The sequence below is a fragment of the Notothenia rossii genome (genome assembly GCF_949606895.1).
Source record: "Notothenia rossii genome assembly, chromosome: 6".
Classification (NCBI taxonomy): domain Eukaryota; kingdom Metazoa; phylum Chordata; class Actinopteri; order Perciformes; family Nototheniidae; genus Notothenia; species Notothenia rossii.
Window position 1 is genome coordinate 86989860 of NC_136909.1, and position 16431 is coordinate 87006290.

The following is a 16431-nucleotide window of genomic DNA, read 5'->3' on the forward strand; positions in this document are numbered from 1 at the left end:
CTGTGGAAAGAGACTCTGAAAGTTTCAGGAACAAAGATTCTCTCTCTTTTTTATCCTGATCCATTTATATAAAAACCTGTCTGAAAATAAGCTGATCAGATTTTGGCCAATTTATGATGTTTTGGTTTGTTTAAAAATGGAAGCAGAATTGGTGAGTAATCATACTTAACATAGTGAGGTTGGTAATTGAATAATGATTTTAAAGGAAACAGATTGTTTGGTCAGACATTAAACCGTCTTTATTTCACCAGAACCACTGAATGTTTCCATTATTACACTGTAAGAATATGTCAAACCTAAACCTACACACAACACAAAACTTTAGAACTACAAGCATACGTCACCAATAATGTCTAAAATATGTGGAACATGTTGAAGTCAGTACGAAGTCTCCATCAGACGGAAAATAATAGGCCGAGACAGTCTGTTAAACTCCAGTGACCACGTCATCAGTCTGCTGCTCTAATTATGTCAGTTGGAGTTATGACATCATCGTGTTCCATGACACAGGTGTTTATATTTGAGCTAACGACGTGTCCAGAGATCAAACGTTTCCATGGTGATCAGTGAGAGGAGAGCATTTCCATTGTTCTGAATGAGAGATAAACCTGTTACATGTGAACGTTTTGTGAAAGAACCGTAACAGATATCGGTGACATTTCAAAGCGTGAAGCATGTCAATGAACTTGAGCATCTGAAGTGTGCTTTTTGTGTACTTTCGGGTTAATAATGTGGCCTTTTTTGGCAGATTAACTAAAGGTGTGCGGCTGCTGTGGTGGGGAAAGGTGAGGCCGAAGTTACAATGGGTTTTAATGGAGACATGTTGAAAGTTGTTGTCACTTCATGCCCTCAAGAGGCATTTTGTTTAATTATTTTGCTTAATTTTTTTTAATCTTTCAAGCAACAACATATTTTCCTACGTTTGTCATGAAACATTATGTCTCAGGAATGTAGGGTTTGGGAATTATGGCAGGTTTAAAAGAAAATATGACGGCAACATTAAATCTGTCCTCCATAGCTGTGACATCACACACTCTAAGATCTGAAGACCGAGGTTTGAACAATGTTTAATGTCTCCAGTGAGATATCGTTATGAAGGAGCAGTTAGCAGTTGAAGAAGGAGCAGTTAGCAGTTGAAGAAGGAGCAGTTAGCAGTTGAAGAAGGAGCAGTTAGCAGTTGAAGTTGCATGAAGATTGTTGAAGTCTGAAGAGTTCATGATGAAACTGTTTCACCCTTCAACATGTTCTCTCTCACTGACTGGCTGTTTACTTTCTCTGCTCTTTCTCCTGAACATTGACTCATAATAAACCTGTAAATCTATAAAACACATTCAGATTGAATCCTGATACTGGACTGCAGTTTGGACTTTGATGCTTCTCTTATCTTACGAAGGCTCATATTCCATATTTATTGAGGTGTCTGTTGGTCAACGTGCTCTCATAGAAAGATATCTGTTAATGAATAACTCAGAAACAACAAGGGATCTGAGGAGTAGTTAAGATGTCTTAAGGACTATTTGCAGAAATCTGGGGACTAGTTAAAAAGAGATCTAGGGGTACATTTATACTCTGTTAATTCTAACTCAATGACATTTTTTTATTTTTAAGAAGGTGTTTAAAAAAGGAATCAAAGAATGCAGAGACGTCTTCATACTTGCTGCAGGGATTTAGGTATTAGTTGGAGAGTTTCAGGCACTAATGCAAATATCTGGGAGGTTGGTAATTCAATAATGATTTTTAAAGGAAACAGATTATTTGGTCAGACATTAAACCGTATTTATTTCACCAGAACCACTGAATGTTTCCATTATTAAACTGTATGGATATGTCAAACCTAGAACACCAAGAAACAGCATCTGCCCTTTGACAACAGCAAACACAAGGGACTCAACTGGGACTCAAAGCACAACAATGAGCAATTAACTAAATGATAGAGTATTCATCAGGAGTTTTTGAAATGATGAGAAGAAGGTCGAGGGGTTCATTGAGTCCAGTGGAATTTAAACTTGCAGAATATCCAGGTTGTCTTGTATTGTGGTTTTGTGTATTCGTGCATTAAAGGACGAGCCAGCCACATCAACGTCTTCCACCACATTCACTTTATTCTCTGCACCTTTTAATCTTCTTTCAACAGATCGGCTTATTGGTGCAGAAAGTGTTGGTGGACGATTATCATTTCTCAGGTGTTTGAGAATACTTCAATCTTCTGTTTCCCAAAGAACAAAGGGAACCAATAACCTGTACCAACAAGTATCAGGTAGCTCAACATGGAAGTTCTCTTAGTTTAGTAAATGTATGAAGTGTTGGACACGTTGCAGACAGAGACGTTGATGCTGTCAGTGAGGAGGATCTGTTCTTAGCTGTGTGCGTCACTCTTTAGTGTCCCCTGGTCTCTCAGCTGTGTGCGTCACTCTTTAGTGTCCCCTTGTCTGTTCTCAGCTTTGTGTGTCACTCTTTAGTGTCCCCTGGTCTCTCAGCTGTGTGCGTCACTCTTTAGTGTCCCCTGGTCTCCCAGCTGTGTGCATCACTCTTTAGTGTCCCCTGGTCTCCCAGCTGTGTGCATCACTCTTTAGTGTCCCCTGGTCTCCCAGCTGTGTGCGTCTCTCTTTAGTGTCCCCTGGTCTCCCAGCTGTGTGCGTCACTCTTTAGTGTCCCCTGGTCTCCCAGCTGTGTGCGTCACTCTTTAGTGTCCCTTGGTCTCCCAGCTGTGTGCGTCACTCTTTAGTGTCCCCTGGTCTCCCAGCTGTGTGCGTCACTCTTTAGTTTCCCCTGGTCTCCCAGCTGTGTGCGTCTCTCTTTAGTGTCCCCTGGTCTCTCAGCTGTGTGTGTCACTCTTTAGTGTCCCCTGGTCTCCCAGCTGTGTGCGTCTCTCTTTAGTGTCCCCTGGTCTCTCAGCTGTGTGTGTCACTCTTTAGTGTCCCCTGGTCTCCCAGCTGTGTGCGTCTCTCTTTAGTGTCCCCTGGTCTCCCAGCTGTGTGCGTCTCTCTTTAGTGTCCCCTGGTCTGTTCTCAGCTGTCAGAGTGCAGCAGGGAGCGGCTGGGGGTTAATCTTTAACTACGATATAAAGTCATATACAGTTTGAAGTGAGAGCTGCAGCGTCACACTGCTTCATCAGAGTGCTGGACACAGAGGACTGATGAAGAAGGATTTACTCCTGATGGAGCACATGGTCAGATCAGCAGGAAACTCTTCTTCTACACAGACCTGGTCCTCACAGCTGATGGAGCACATGGTCAGATCAGCAGGAAACTCTTCTTCTACACAGACCTGGTCCTCACAGCTGATGGAGTTCATGAGAAGAAACTGAGTAAGTATGACTTTGATTCTTTCAGTGTCTAATGTTTCAAACACCTGCTCTTTGTGGGTTCATGTGTTCACCTCCTGTCTTTAGAATGACAGCACTCAGTTTATCTGACAACTGATGTTAGAAACTACAGCTCACTGTCTTTAAAGTCTACATGTAGAAACAGATGTTATTTCCTCATCACTAACAAATATAATGACATTAAAGTAATAATGAAGCCGTGTGTCTGTCTCCATCAGGTGGCTGCAGGTTATCACCAACATGGAAAGGTATCACACTCAACACTTCACATGATGTTTGAAACTGTTTCACCCTTCAACATGTTCTCTCTCACTGACTGGCTGTTTACTGTCTCTGCTCTTTCTCCTGAACATTGACTCATAATAAACCTGTAAATCTATAAAACACATTCAGATTGAATCCTGATACTGGACTGCAGTTTGGACTTTGATGCTTCTCTTATCTTACGAAGGCTCATATTTCATATTTATTGAGGCGTCTGTTGGTCAAAGTGCTCTCATAGAAAGATCTCTGTTAATGAATAACTCAGAAACAACAAGGGATCTGAGGAGAAGTTAAGATGTCTTAAGGACTAGGTGCAGAAATATGGGGACTAGTTAAAGGAATTTAGGGACTATTTGCAGAGCACAAGGGACTAGTTGCTGAGATATATATGGGCTACTTGAAGGGATCCAGAGACTAGTTGATGATATATTTTCCCCTGATTTTTCAGCAGCATGACTCATAACAAACCTGTAAATCTATAAAACACATTCAGATTGAATCCTGATACTGGACTGCAGTTTGGACTTTGATACTTCTCTTATCTTATGAAGGCTCATAATTCATATTTATCGAGGCGTCTGTGGATCAAAGGACTCTCATAGAAAGATCTCTGTTAATTAATAACTCAGAAACAGTATATTATTGTTTTGATGGAAAAAATAGTCTTTGAAGTTAGAACCAATCAATGCAGAGAGATCTGAGGACTGGTTAAGAGGTCCAAAGACTAATTCCAGAGATCTAGGGACTTGTTGCAAAGACTTGTTTCCCTTTTTTTCCCCTGAACATTGACTCATAATGTTGATACTTCCCTTAGCTTAAGAAGGCTCATATTTCATATTTATTGAGGCGTCTGTTGGTCAAAGTGCTCTCATAAATAGAATGATCATTTCTACTCTGTTAATATTAACTCAATACAAAGTTGTTATTGTAGTCAATTGATAAGAAGGTGTTTTAAAAAGGAACCAATGCAATGTATGCAGTCGCAGAGAAGTCTTTGTTGCAGCAGGGATTTAGGTATTAGGTAGAGTTTCAGGCACTAATGCAGATATCTGGGAGGTAGCTGCAGTGGTCTTGGGTTTAGTTGTAGAGTTCTGGGGACTAGTGTGAGATATATAGGGATTCATTCTGATCAACAGTCTTTAACTTTCCAAAAACCACTGAAAGCAGAGATATAAATCTTGTTGCTTCTGTACAGCTCCAAGCAGCAGAGAGAAGAGTCTCCTGAACCCAGCTGTGTGTCCCTGAAGAGTGATCGGTCTAAAGGTGCTCTGATTGGGTTCAAAGATGGACGCCCTTCCAATGACCCAGTGTAAGTATTTAATAGTTGTTATTTGATCATCCTTCCTCATATTCTATGAAAATAAATGCGGGGAGGGATTAGTCCGGAGCCAAGACGCCAAACTCAAACTATATGCTGCCGTGAATTAACTTCAGTTGTCCGACTAAAATGGAGTGGATCCTGCAAGCTAGTTCATTAATACCTCATTCACACCAACGGTGTTTCAGGGCCGGTTCGGAGCTGGAGCTTGAAAAGCACCGGGTTTTCCTGTTCACACCGGTGCGGAGCAGCCTCTTAGCTCCGGAATCCGGTTCATTTCAAGCACCAAAAAATTGTCCGGCCAGAGCAAAAGCACCACATACGTCACGCTTACGTTGAGGCGGGGGCAGGGGCGGGATCAACTCCTGAACAACAACAACAAGCCCATGTTTTATCCAGTTTGTACACAACGATGGAGAAACTTAACAAGCAGCAGTGGTCCACTGAAGAGACCAGCTACCTGCTGGGAATCTGCTCTTCTGAAGAAGTACAGAGGAAGCTGGAGCGCAATCGGCCATTGTTGTTGTTGTCGGTGTCAGCTGTGAGGGGTTTCCGCGCGGTTTGGCTTTATGAAGCAGGCACGCAAACGGTTACGTCATGACGCAAACGATGACGCAATGACGCAGCACCAGTCGGACTCTGGGCGGTGTGAAAAGAGCCAGAGCTAAACCGAAGAACCGGTTCTGAACCTGAAAAGCTCCGGAGCTAGAACCGGAGTTGCGTTGGTGTGAATGAGGTATTAGTCACTCGAGCTATAATGACACATAAACAACATGCCTTACACGCCGCACTATCACTCCATCATCCAGCTGTAGGGTCAGAGGGAAAGACCAATCATCACTCCTTAATGTCCTGTGTGAATATATGCAGAGAGCGATGAGGCCAGCGACCTGAGGCCTGTACTACGAAGCCGGATTTTTGCTTAGCGAGCTAACTTCAGGAGAAACTCTGTTTCTGGTCCTACGACGCTGGTTCTCTTCTTACAAGGCGAGATCTCCATAAATACAGTTTAAACTGCCGTCTCAGGAAAGACGGCCGGTAAAAATCAACTGACTGTGTGAACGTAGACATTTATAGAATATCACCTCCCATCTTCAGAGCAATCACATCATAATGTATCATATATCTCCTTATCTGAGTCAGCTGAGCCGTATCTGGCCGTGCAACACTCACAGTGTCACATACTGTATGTAGAAGTATTATTTTAAGAAACACATTAAGTTGACGAAACACTCGAGTCAAATGTAATTAAAGTCAGATCCACTCGTGTCTTAGTAAGCATGTGAATGTAAGCATTCAAACACTTGTTCTGATACCAGCTGTATTCACCTTGCAGGTGCAGCTAAGTGGCTTTTATCCTGGATAAAGTGTTTGAGTCATGGATGTTTAAAGTTGAACTTTTTTGTCTAATATTATAGAGTTGACTTTTCATTAATGAAGTATGACGCTGCGCTGTCAGTACGCTTTCCATATTTGTAATTGTCAAATGTTGCTAGCCCCGCCCCTTTCATGTGAACGCGCACTCAGCCGGACAGAGAAACCCTGGCTTGAGTTACCGAGTTGATAACCAGTGTTGTAGGACCGCTTAGTGAAATCGTGTTTCTTTTGGGTTAGTTAAGGCAGATAACTCAAACATATCCAGGGTCTGTTGAACTGGATTCGTAGTACAGGCATCAGGTTCCAAAATCAAACTACATGCCTCTGTCAATAAACATTTCAAACATGAGTTTTCTGACTGAAATAAAGTCAACTTTAGTGTTTCTGTCAGTTCCCAGCAGCAGAGAGAAGAGTCTCCTGGACCCAGCTGTGTGTCCCTGAAGAGTGATCGGTCTAAGGGTGGTCTGATTCTCTTCAAAGATGGAAGCTGTTCTTCTGACCTGGTGTAAGTATTTCAAACTGTTCATAGAAACTGGAGAGCTTGCTGTTCCTCAGTCAGACTCAGAATTGGTCGTCCATCAGTGTTAGCTTCTGGTTTGCATGGTGATGTATTATGACAGAACACAACATCTTTATATAACTGCTCTGGGTCTTTGTATGTAAAGTCTGTGGAGCAAACATAATGTAAGTTCATGATTCCTCACAGAGAGGACCAGCAGAGCTCAGAGGTTCCCAGAGGTCAGTCTGCCCAGCAGTATCAGACACAGCTGGACTCCACATTTATGGTCTGTACATGAACTACAGCTACTTCACATCTGTTCTGCTCACAGTCAACTCCATGATGCACTTTGTAGATCAGTGGATGGTCAGTCTGTCCAACATGGATCTGATGTTTGGTGACTTTAGTTTGATTGTGTTGTTCATGTATTCTGTTCCAGCTGCTGGAGGACAACATCATCACTTTTGTGAAGAACGAGCTGAAGAAGATCCAGGAGGCTCTGAGTTCAGATTACCCAGAATGCTTAGAGAGTCAGAGGGAGGATGAGGAGGTGTTGGACGGTGAGGATGAAGAGCAGAGGAGGAGCAGCAGAGAGGCATTTCTGAACATCACACTGCACTTCCTGAGGAGCATGGAGCAGGAGGAGCTGGCTGACCGTCTGCAGAGCAGTAAGAGGGTTTCTATAGAGATTTAACAAGCTGGATAAATGTTGACTAAAGTCTCAAGAGATGGAACAAAGTATATTCAGATCTTCATTCTTTAAGGATGTATTTGACTCATTGATCTGATTTGTTGTGTGTTCATTCAGGAATTCGTTCTGGAGTGTGTCAGCGTGAACTTAAGTCTAACCTGAAGAAGAGGTTCCAGTGTGTGTTTGAGGGCATTGCTAAAGCAGGAAACCCAACCCTTCTGAACCAGATCTACACAGAGCTCTACATCACAGAGGGGGGGTCTGCAGAGGTCAATGATGAACATGAAGTCAGACAGATTGAAACAGCATCCAGGAAACCAGACAGACCAGAAACAACCATCAGACAAGAAGACCTCTTTAAAGCCTCACCTGGAAGAGATGCACCAATCAGAGCAGTGCTGACAAAGGGCGTGGCTGGCATTGGGAAAACAGTCTTAACACAGAAGTTCACTCTGGACTGGGCTGAAGGCAAAGCCAACCAGGACATCCAGTTCATATTTCCATTCACCTTCAGAGAGCTGAATGTGGTGAGAGAGAACAAGTACAGCTTGGTGGAACTTGTTCATCACTTCTTCTCTGAAACCAGAGACGCAGGAATCTGCAGCTTTGATCAGTTCCCGGTTGTGTTCATCTTTGACGGTCTGGATGAGAGTCGACTTCCTCTGGACTTCCTCAACACTGAGATCCTGACTGATGTCACAGAGTCCACCTCAGTGGATGTGCTGCTGACAAACCTCATCAGGGGGAAGCTGCTTCCCTCTGCTCGTCTCTGGATAACCACACGACCTGCAGCAGCCAATCAGATCCCTCCTGAGTGTGTGGACATGGTGACAGAGGTCCGAGGGTTCACTGACCCACAGAAGGAGGAGTACTTCAGGAAGAGATTCAGAGATCAGGAGCCGGCCGGCACCATCATCTCCCACATCAAGAACTCACGAAGCCTCCACATCATGTGCCACATCCCAGTCTTCTGCTGGATCTCTGCTTCAGTTCTGGAGGAGGTGTTGAAAACCAGAGAGGGAGGAGAGCTGCCCAAGACCCTGACTGAGATGTACATCCACTTCCTGGTGGTTCAGTCCAAAGTGAAGAACATCAAGTATGATGGAGGAGCTGAGACAGATCCACACTGGAGTCCAGAGAGCAGGAAGATGATGGAGGCTCTGGGGAAACTTGGTTTTGAGCAGCTGCAGAAAGGCAACCTGATCTTCTATGAGTCCGACCTGACAGAGTGTGGCATCGATATCAGAGCAGCCTCAGTGTACTCAGGAGTGTTCACACAGGTCTTTAGAGAGGAGAGAGGACTGTACCAGAGGGACAAGGTGTTCTGCTTCGTCCATCTGAGCGTTCAGGAGTTTCTGGCTGCTCTTCATGTCCATCGAAAATGTATAAATTCTCGTGTCAACCTGCTGTCAGAAGAACCAACAAACTCCTGGTGGCCTAAAGTCTTCAGACCCAAACCTGAACTCACACATCTCTACCAGAGTGCTGTGGACCAGGCCTTACAGAGTCCAAATGGACACCTGGACTTGTTCCTCCGGTTCCTCCTGGGTCTTTCACTGCAGACCAATCAGAAACTCCTAGGAGGTCTGCTGACAGAAACAGGAAGTAGCTCAGAGACCAATCAGGAAACAGTCCAGTACATCAAGAAGAAGATTGAAGAGGATCTGTCTCCAGAGAGAAGCATCAACCTGTTCCACTGTCTGAATGAACTGAATGATGGTTCTCTAGTGGAGCAGATCCAACAGTCCCTGAGTTCAGGAAGTCTCTCCACAGATAATCTGTCTCCTGCTCAGTGGTCAGCTCTGGTCTTCATCTTACTGTCATCAGAAGAAGATCTGGACGTGTTTGACCTGAAGAAATACTCTGCTTCAGAGGAGGCTCTTCTGAGGCTGCTGCCAGTGGTCAAAGCCTCCAGGAAGGCTCTGTGAGTACAGACACATTCATATATCATGAGTTCAATATTCAGTTCATTATTTTCATATATTTCTTGGTCCTTTATCAGGCTGAGTGGCTGTAACCTGTCAGAGAGAAGCTGTGCAGCTCTGTCCTCAGTCCTCAGCTCCCAGTCCTCTAGTCTGAGAGAGCTGGACCTGAGTAACAACGACCTGCAGGATTCAGGAGTGAAGCTGCTTTCTGCTGGACTGGAGAGTCCTCACTGTGCTCTGGAGACTCTCAGGTCAGGATCCATCAATATGTTGAGCTCCCTTTTGAATATGTATTGATATATTGGGCTGCTGTTGCCCAGAAGGGAAATAGGCAAGTACCAATGGGAGGGTTATTGATTCGATCCCCTCTTCCTGAGGTTAACATGTCAAAGTGTCCTTGGGAAAGATACTTGACCTCAAATTATTTTCTAGACATTGTATTGAAGTGTTTGTTAGTTGCTTCAGTAAAAGCCTAAGCTGAAATAACATCTATGATTACTGGATGAGTTTTATAAGTTCACTGTACTCAAGTTATTTTTCAACCCATTTGTAATCGTCAATTTTCAGACCCTGTGTAACATAATATACTTTACAGTTTTTCTGTTTTGCCCAGGACAACATGTTATATAAAAACATAGTCCACTTTAACATTTGCTTCCATTTATTTTTTTGTCCCTTCAGACTGAATGTCTGTAAGCTGTCAGAGAGAAGCTGTGCAGCTCTGTCCTCAGTCCTCAGCTCCCAGTCCTCTAGTCTGAGAGAGCTGGACCTGAGTAACAACGACCTGCAGGATTCAGGAGTGAAGCTGCTGTCTTCTGGACTGGAGAGTCCTCACTGTGCTCTGGAGACTCTCAGGTCAGGATAAATCAATATGTTGAGCTCCCTTTTTTGGATGTATTTAACTTACTATAGTAAATGAACTATTTTTAAACTCGTTAAATGATTCTTTGCTGTTGTGTTCAGGTGCAAATCTACACACTCTTCTCCCTTTCTACTTTTGACACATTTTTAACATTGGCTTTCAATCCACCATGTATGCAAAATCTTTGCCATCAGTTCAAATAATGTAGGATTCCTCGTATTTATGATTATAGGGTCTTAATATTTTGTTTTTGAATTTGTAAAAAGGAGTAAATGCTGAACTTTTTATTTTTATTTTTGTCCCTTCAGACTGAGTGACTGTAAGCTGTCAGAGAGAAGCTGTGAAGCTCTGTCCTCAGTCCTCAGCTCCCAGTCCTCTAGTCTGAGAGATCTGGACCTGAGTAACAACGACCTGCAGGATTCAGGAGTGAAGCTGCTGTCTTCTGGACTGAAGAGTCCTCACTGTACTCTGGAGACTCTCAGGTCAGGATTCATCAACATGTTCAGCCGATGGACTTTTTAATTCCTAACCATTTCAATGGTTTAATTCCTACTTTTCTCTACCAAAATGATTTGAAAACACTTATGTTAGTCAAACTCTCAGGTCAGGATTCATCAAAAATGTTGAGCTCCCTTTTGAATATGTATTGATATATTGGGCTGCTGTTGCCCAGAAGGGAAATAGGCAAGTACCAAGGGGAGGGTTATTGATTCGATCCCCTCTCCCTGAGGTTAACATGTCAAAGTGTCTTTGGGAAAGATACTTGATCCCAAATTATTTTCTAGACATTGTATTAAAGTGTTTGTTAGTTGCTTCAGTAAAAGCCTAAGCTGAAATAACATCTATGATTACTGGATGAGTTTTATAAGTTCACTGTACTCAAGTTATTTTTCAACCCAGTTGAAATTGTCAATTTTCAGACCCTATGTAACATAATATACTTTACAGTTTTTCTGTTTTGCCCAGGAAAACATATTATACAAACACAAAGTCCACTTTAACTTTTGCTTCCATTTGTTTTGTTGTCTCCTCAGATTGAGTGTCTGTAAGCTGTCAGAGAGAAGCTGTGCAGCTCTGTCCTCAGTCCTCAGCTCCCAGTCCTCTAGTCTGAGAGATCTGGACCTGAGTAACAATGACCTGCAGGATTCAGGAGTGAAGCTGCTGTCTTCTGGACTGGAGAGTCCTCACTGTGCTCTGGAGACTCTCAGGTCAGGATTCATCAATATGTTTAGCTTAAGTTTTTATTTAGATACATTGGTGAACCTGTAACCTGCACATGATTGTCTCTAAGCTAAATGTAAATCAGTAAAGTTCTATTTGATTCCATGGAAAAGTTTGATGTTGTTTTTCTCTATTTTGTTGGATCTTGAATGTTCCCAGACAAATTAGAAAGTGCAGTAATGTTATCAGATTATTGAGAGACAGTAGTGATTGGCCTGGTTGGACAATGTCTAAATAACCCACATTAATGGACAGCCTCACAGTACTTCACTAACCCTGCAGTCCTCACAGTGGCCTCAGATTATGTGATGTGTTGTTTTGTGTGTTCAGGCTGTCATGCTGTATGGTCTCAGAGGAAGGCTGTGTTTCTCTGGCTTCAGCTCTGAGATCCAACCCCTCCCATCTGAGAGAGCTGGACCTGAGCTACAATCATCCAGGAGACTCAGGAGAGAAGCTGCTGTCTGCTGGACTGGAGGATCCTCTCTGGAGACTGGACACTCTCAGGTATTATACATGTATATACTGTATGTGTTCATTTAAATCCTAGCTTTCAAAAAAGTCACAAAGACACAGACTTTAAGAAAATAGGCCAAGACAATAAAATGAAAGGGTACTGAGGACACGAAGAAAAGGAAGACATCTTTAAAATATTAGAATCTGAAAATGATTTTAATGCTCATTTTAATTTGTTGACCTAAACTAACTTTTATAGATTTGGCAATAAAGTCAGGAGAGACAATACTTAGGAGGCACGATTCAGAAAATCCATCCCACAACATAAACCTACAGCAGAGATCATCCCACTCCTGATGGACGTGATCTACACTCCTGTATCTGAACTGATTCTGAAGTGCTTCTATTTAATAAAGCACTTTGTAAAAACAATGATGAACCATCAGATGTCTGAATAATTCTGTGCATAACAGGTACCTTCAAATAAAGTTCATTTATTTTCCTCTTCAGATTCCAGGTAAGAGAAACACTTATTGAATGTGTCCAGGAGAGTCTGAGTAAACATAATGGACTAACTGAACACTGATAAATCTTATTTTCTGATAAATAATAATTGAAAAAAATTAGCTTCATTCATCGGCTAATAATCAGACTGACAAAAATAATGTCGTCTGATTAATAATCATGCGTGAACATGTAGGTTCATCTGTGGAGAATAACAAAGCTCTGTGTGTGAGAGTGATGTAATGTCCATGTCTCCATGCTGCTCTGACCCCCCCCCCCCCCCCCCCCCCTCTTCTTTCAGGATGGAGCCTGCTGGAGTCCGATGGTTGAGACCCGGTCTGAGGAAGTGTGAGTGTGGTTTAATTTGATTCATGAAAACAAAGCAGCCACCATCTTCAAATGTAACCTTCATCATCAAAGTGTCAATAAATGAACAGCTGATAGATGAATAACTGCTGCTGTTCCTCTCCTCAGATTCCTGTGAACTCTCACTCGACACAAACACAGCAAACAGAAAACTCAAACTGTCTGAGGACAACAGGAAGGTGACATGTGTGGAGGAGAAGCAGCCATATCCTGATCATCCAGAGAGGTTTGATATCTGGAGACAGCTGATGTGTAGAGAAGCTCTGACTGGTCTCTGCTACTGGGAGGTCGAGAGGAGAGGAGGGGTTTATATATCAGTGACTTACAGAGGAATCAGGAGGAGAGGAGGCAGTGATGACTGTTTGTTTGGAGGGAATGATCAGTCCTGGAGTCTGAGATGCTCTGATGACGGTTACTCTGTCTGGCACAATAACAGAATAACACACACCTCCTCCTCCTCCTCCTCCTCCTCCTCCTCCTCCTCCTCCTCCTCCTCATCCTCCTCCCCTGGTAGAGTAGCAGTGTATCTGGATCATCCTGCTGGCTCTCTCTCCTTCTACAGAGTCTCCTCTGACACACTGATCCACATCCACACCTTCAGAACCACATTCACTGAACCTCTCTATGCTGGGTTAGGGTTCAGCCCTGGTTCCTCAGCGTCTCTGGTTCCTCTGTAGGAGGAAGAGTCTCCTCCTGTTCCAGAGACTTCCTCCCTGCTGCCCAGAGAGTTCAGTCTGTTCAGGATCACAGCTGATGTTAGTTAGTACCAACCTGAGTCTGAGGGTTTTTACTTCATTATAACATGATTTCTGAACTATTGATAAGAAGTCTGACCATTTTCAGACACTTAGCTAAACCAATCGACTGTGATCCCCCTCTGTATAATGTGTACATACTCGTATGGTAGTATTCATACTGTGATCCCCCTTGTTGGGGATCACAGTATGAATACTCAATACTGAATGTCCTCTTCCAACATGATAACAAAGGTATCCCAACTGTAGCTGTGAACATGACAGGATGTGTGATGACCTAGAAGAGCATCAGGACTGTTTGAGGCATATGATAGCTATGTGATTAACATGATGATTCAGCCTCTATGGAGAGAGACATATGACAAGCATGATCATTTCTGACGTTGAGCTAATCTGAAGTAAACATTGAATACTGCTTTCTATTCCTCCATCTTGTGACTGTGGAACTCCCTCTCTTGGATATCAGCATGTGAAGGACACTGTTCAGGAACTAGTTGATGCTCTGTATGTGATGACTCCTTCCATTCTGGAGAGGATCACAGATACATGGATCCTGAGATTCAAGCTCAAGCCGGGGACTAGGGAGATTTTTCTAACATTTATTGCTACATGTGGATATATACATTTTTGGATTAGACTGAACCGACCACTCTCAAACTTGAGATTAAAACTCTATCACAGGATACACAGAGTCACGCCATCCCAGCTTAAAGCGCACCATGAGAGGAAGCCTGTGAAGTGTAAATGAGTTCAGCAGCATTGCATGATGGAGTCATGTCAGGAGGGTAAAGGAAGAAGAGAAGCATGGAGAAGACGGATGCATGAGCAAAGCTACATGCGTGTGAAACTGAGTGCAAAACCGTTTTATCCCTATAGAGAAAGTGGCCTGCAGCTTAAAGTTGGGAGATTCAACATCGTCCTTACAAGCCCTTAGCAGGGATGGTCCTTGATACAGTCTTTACTTCCTAATGTAATTAAATAAGCTTAAAATACATTTGTTGTGATCACATTTGTATTGAGATTAATTCACAACATGTACAACCAAAAGCACAACAATTAGATAACAGCAATTACTCACAAAATATACAAAATGCAGAATAGGGAATACATATGTTAGCTAAAAATAATAACAATAATACAGACAAACAGAAATACAAATAAAAACAAAACAAAACAAACCTAACCCTCCCTCCCAGACATATAAACACACAAAGACACTGAAGGATTATTTGAATTATTTGAAGTATTAAAGTAACGTGTTATGGCAGGAAAGTTAAATCTGGTATATTCATTTTAATGTCACCTTATATATATTCATGTGTGTTACATTTTGAAGGGAAAAAGTATCTTTTCCCTCCCCAATATATTGAGGTGAAGTCTTTGTGTTTAGAGAGGGATGGGAGCAGGGGACATCCTAATTTGGGGATAGCTCCAAAACTCGGGAATGTTTCCCTCATAAAAGAAGGGTGTGCGTTACACATGCTTAGGGCAAATGTGTGTGTTTTCATTGCAGTAAATATATGTGCTGCATGATTACTGTTCAACTATACCTCTGTTCTTATTCTTTCATGTGTGGGTACTAAATGGCTACAAACATTGTGGAGAAATTAGCTTAAACATGTTTTATTACTCTCTATGAAATGGAAGCAGCTTTTATGACAGGGACGAGAGAGCTGGGGGAGGGGACATTCTTCTTGAGATTTTCAGCATGTCAATGATCAGGGAAATCTACTTGTTTTCAATAGATGTGTGTGGTTAATTACTTTGTATTAATAATAACAGTATGTGTAAAGGAAGCTGGAAATATGCAATGTGAAACCTTTTATTTGAAGTAAAGATGTGAACAATAGCTCAAATGGCGAGAGGGGCTGTAGGACAAATGAGTGTGTTCTCTGTATTGGGCCTGTGTGAAGTTTGACTATTTGAAAAGCATCTCTAATACTGCTTAAGAGCATAGGTAATGTGTTCCTCGTTATTATTGATATGAAAGTAATTTACATGTATTACGTATATTCAGCCAACTATAACAACTATACCTTAAAACATACTTTTAACTTGTGTGTGGTAACCTGAGGGGGGAAGATGGACTCAGGGACAAAGGGCCATAAAGGGGATGTGTGTGGTAACCTGAGGCGGGAAGATGGACTCAGGGACAAAGGGCCATAAAGGAGATGTGTGTGTGCTGGCTGCAAGATGTGAAATAAGATAAGGAAACTTGTTGTTGAGAGCAAGTTCGTACCAGACACCAAAAGGTGTCTGGTCTTCGTCAAACTGAAAGAGACTTTTTGTTTCCGGGTTTCTTCTGCTGTGTCGCACTGATTGGGTGCGACAGGCCATGTGTTGGTCTCTCCCAATAAGATGACCTCTGGGGGAAAGCACACACACACCTCCTCCTGTGTTTTAGTATGAAAGCCTGTGTTTTCCTTTGGTTCGCGCTCTTGTTTTTGACCGGCCGTTCCTGAGACCTGTCTCACACGTGGTAGAACCTGAGCCCGGAGTACTCTGCAGAGTGCTTCGTGATTCCTTTGTATTTGTATTGTTACTTTTTATCATTAAAACAAGATTATTGTTTCACTTGCATTCTGGTGTTTCTTAATCCCTTCCTTTTTACGAATTTACCCAGTTTATCAAACGACACGCGGAGACGAGGTTGGTTTTAAACATCCTCCAAATCTCCAACAACACACACACACACACACACACACACACACACACACACACACACACACACACACACACACACACACACACACACACACACACACACACACACACACACACACACACACACACACACACACACACACACACACACACACACACACACACACACACACACACACACACACACACACACCACCAGCGCTATCA

General features: G+C 42.7%; 3 protein-coding genes across 4 annotated transcripts; all 3 read left to right on the forward strand.

The window, feature by feature from the left end:
- Positions 1 to 3116: 3116 nt before the first annotated feature.
- Positions 3117 to 7081, forward strand: LOC307044677 (uncharacterized protein; the record flags this gene model as incomplete). The annotated part of the gene is made up of 5 exons (XM_079689988.1): positions 3117 to 3307; positions 3544 to 3573; positions 4785 to 4898; positions 6676 to 6789; positions 6991 to 7081. The coding sequence occupies exons 2-5, from the start codon at positions 3566 to 3568 to the stop codon at positions 7079 to 7081; spliced, it is 327 nt and encodes a 108-aa protein (XP_079546114.1). The 5' UTR covers positions 3117 to 3307; positions 3544 to 3565.
- A 211-nt stretch (positions 7082 to 7292) lies between these two features.
- Positions 7293 to 12710, forward strand: LOC307044229 (NLR family CARD domain-containing protein 3-like). 2 transcript variants are annotated; one of them, XM_079689311.1, is made up of 7 exons: positions 7293 to 7451; positions 7592 to 9398; positions 9477 to 9650; positions 10081 to 10254; positions 10570 to 10743; positions 11296 to 11469; positions 11813 to 12710. In XM_079689311.1, exons 1-7 carry the CDS (start codon positions 7415 to 7417, stop codon positions 12027 to 12029), a joined length of 2757 nt encoding a protein of 918 aa, XP_079545437.1. In that variant the 5' UTR covers positions 7293 to 7414; the 3' UTR covers positions 12030 to 12710. The 2 variants fall into 2 exon arrangements, with proteins under 2 accessions (XP_079545437.1, XP_079545438.1); XM_079689312.1 differs by lacking the exons at positions 10081 to 10254; positions 10570 to 10743; positions 11296 to 11469.
- Positions 12711 to 12741: 31 nt separating this feature from the next.
- LOC307044678 (stonustoxin subunit beta-like) lies at positions 12742 to 16134 on the forward strand (the record flags this gene model as incomplete). Its single annotated transcript, XM_079689989.1, has 2 exons — positions 12742 to 12787; positions 12914 to 16134. The coding sequence occupies 2 exons, from the start codon at positions 12742 to 12744 to the stop codon at positions 13480 to 13482; spliced, it is 615 nt and encodes a 204-aa protein (XP_079546115.1). The 3' UTR covers positions 13483 to 16134.
- Positions 16135 to 16431: the final 297 nt, after the last annotated feature.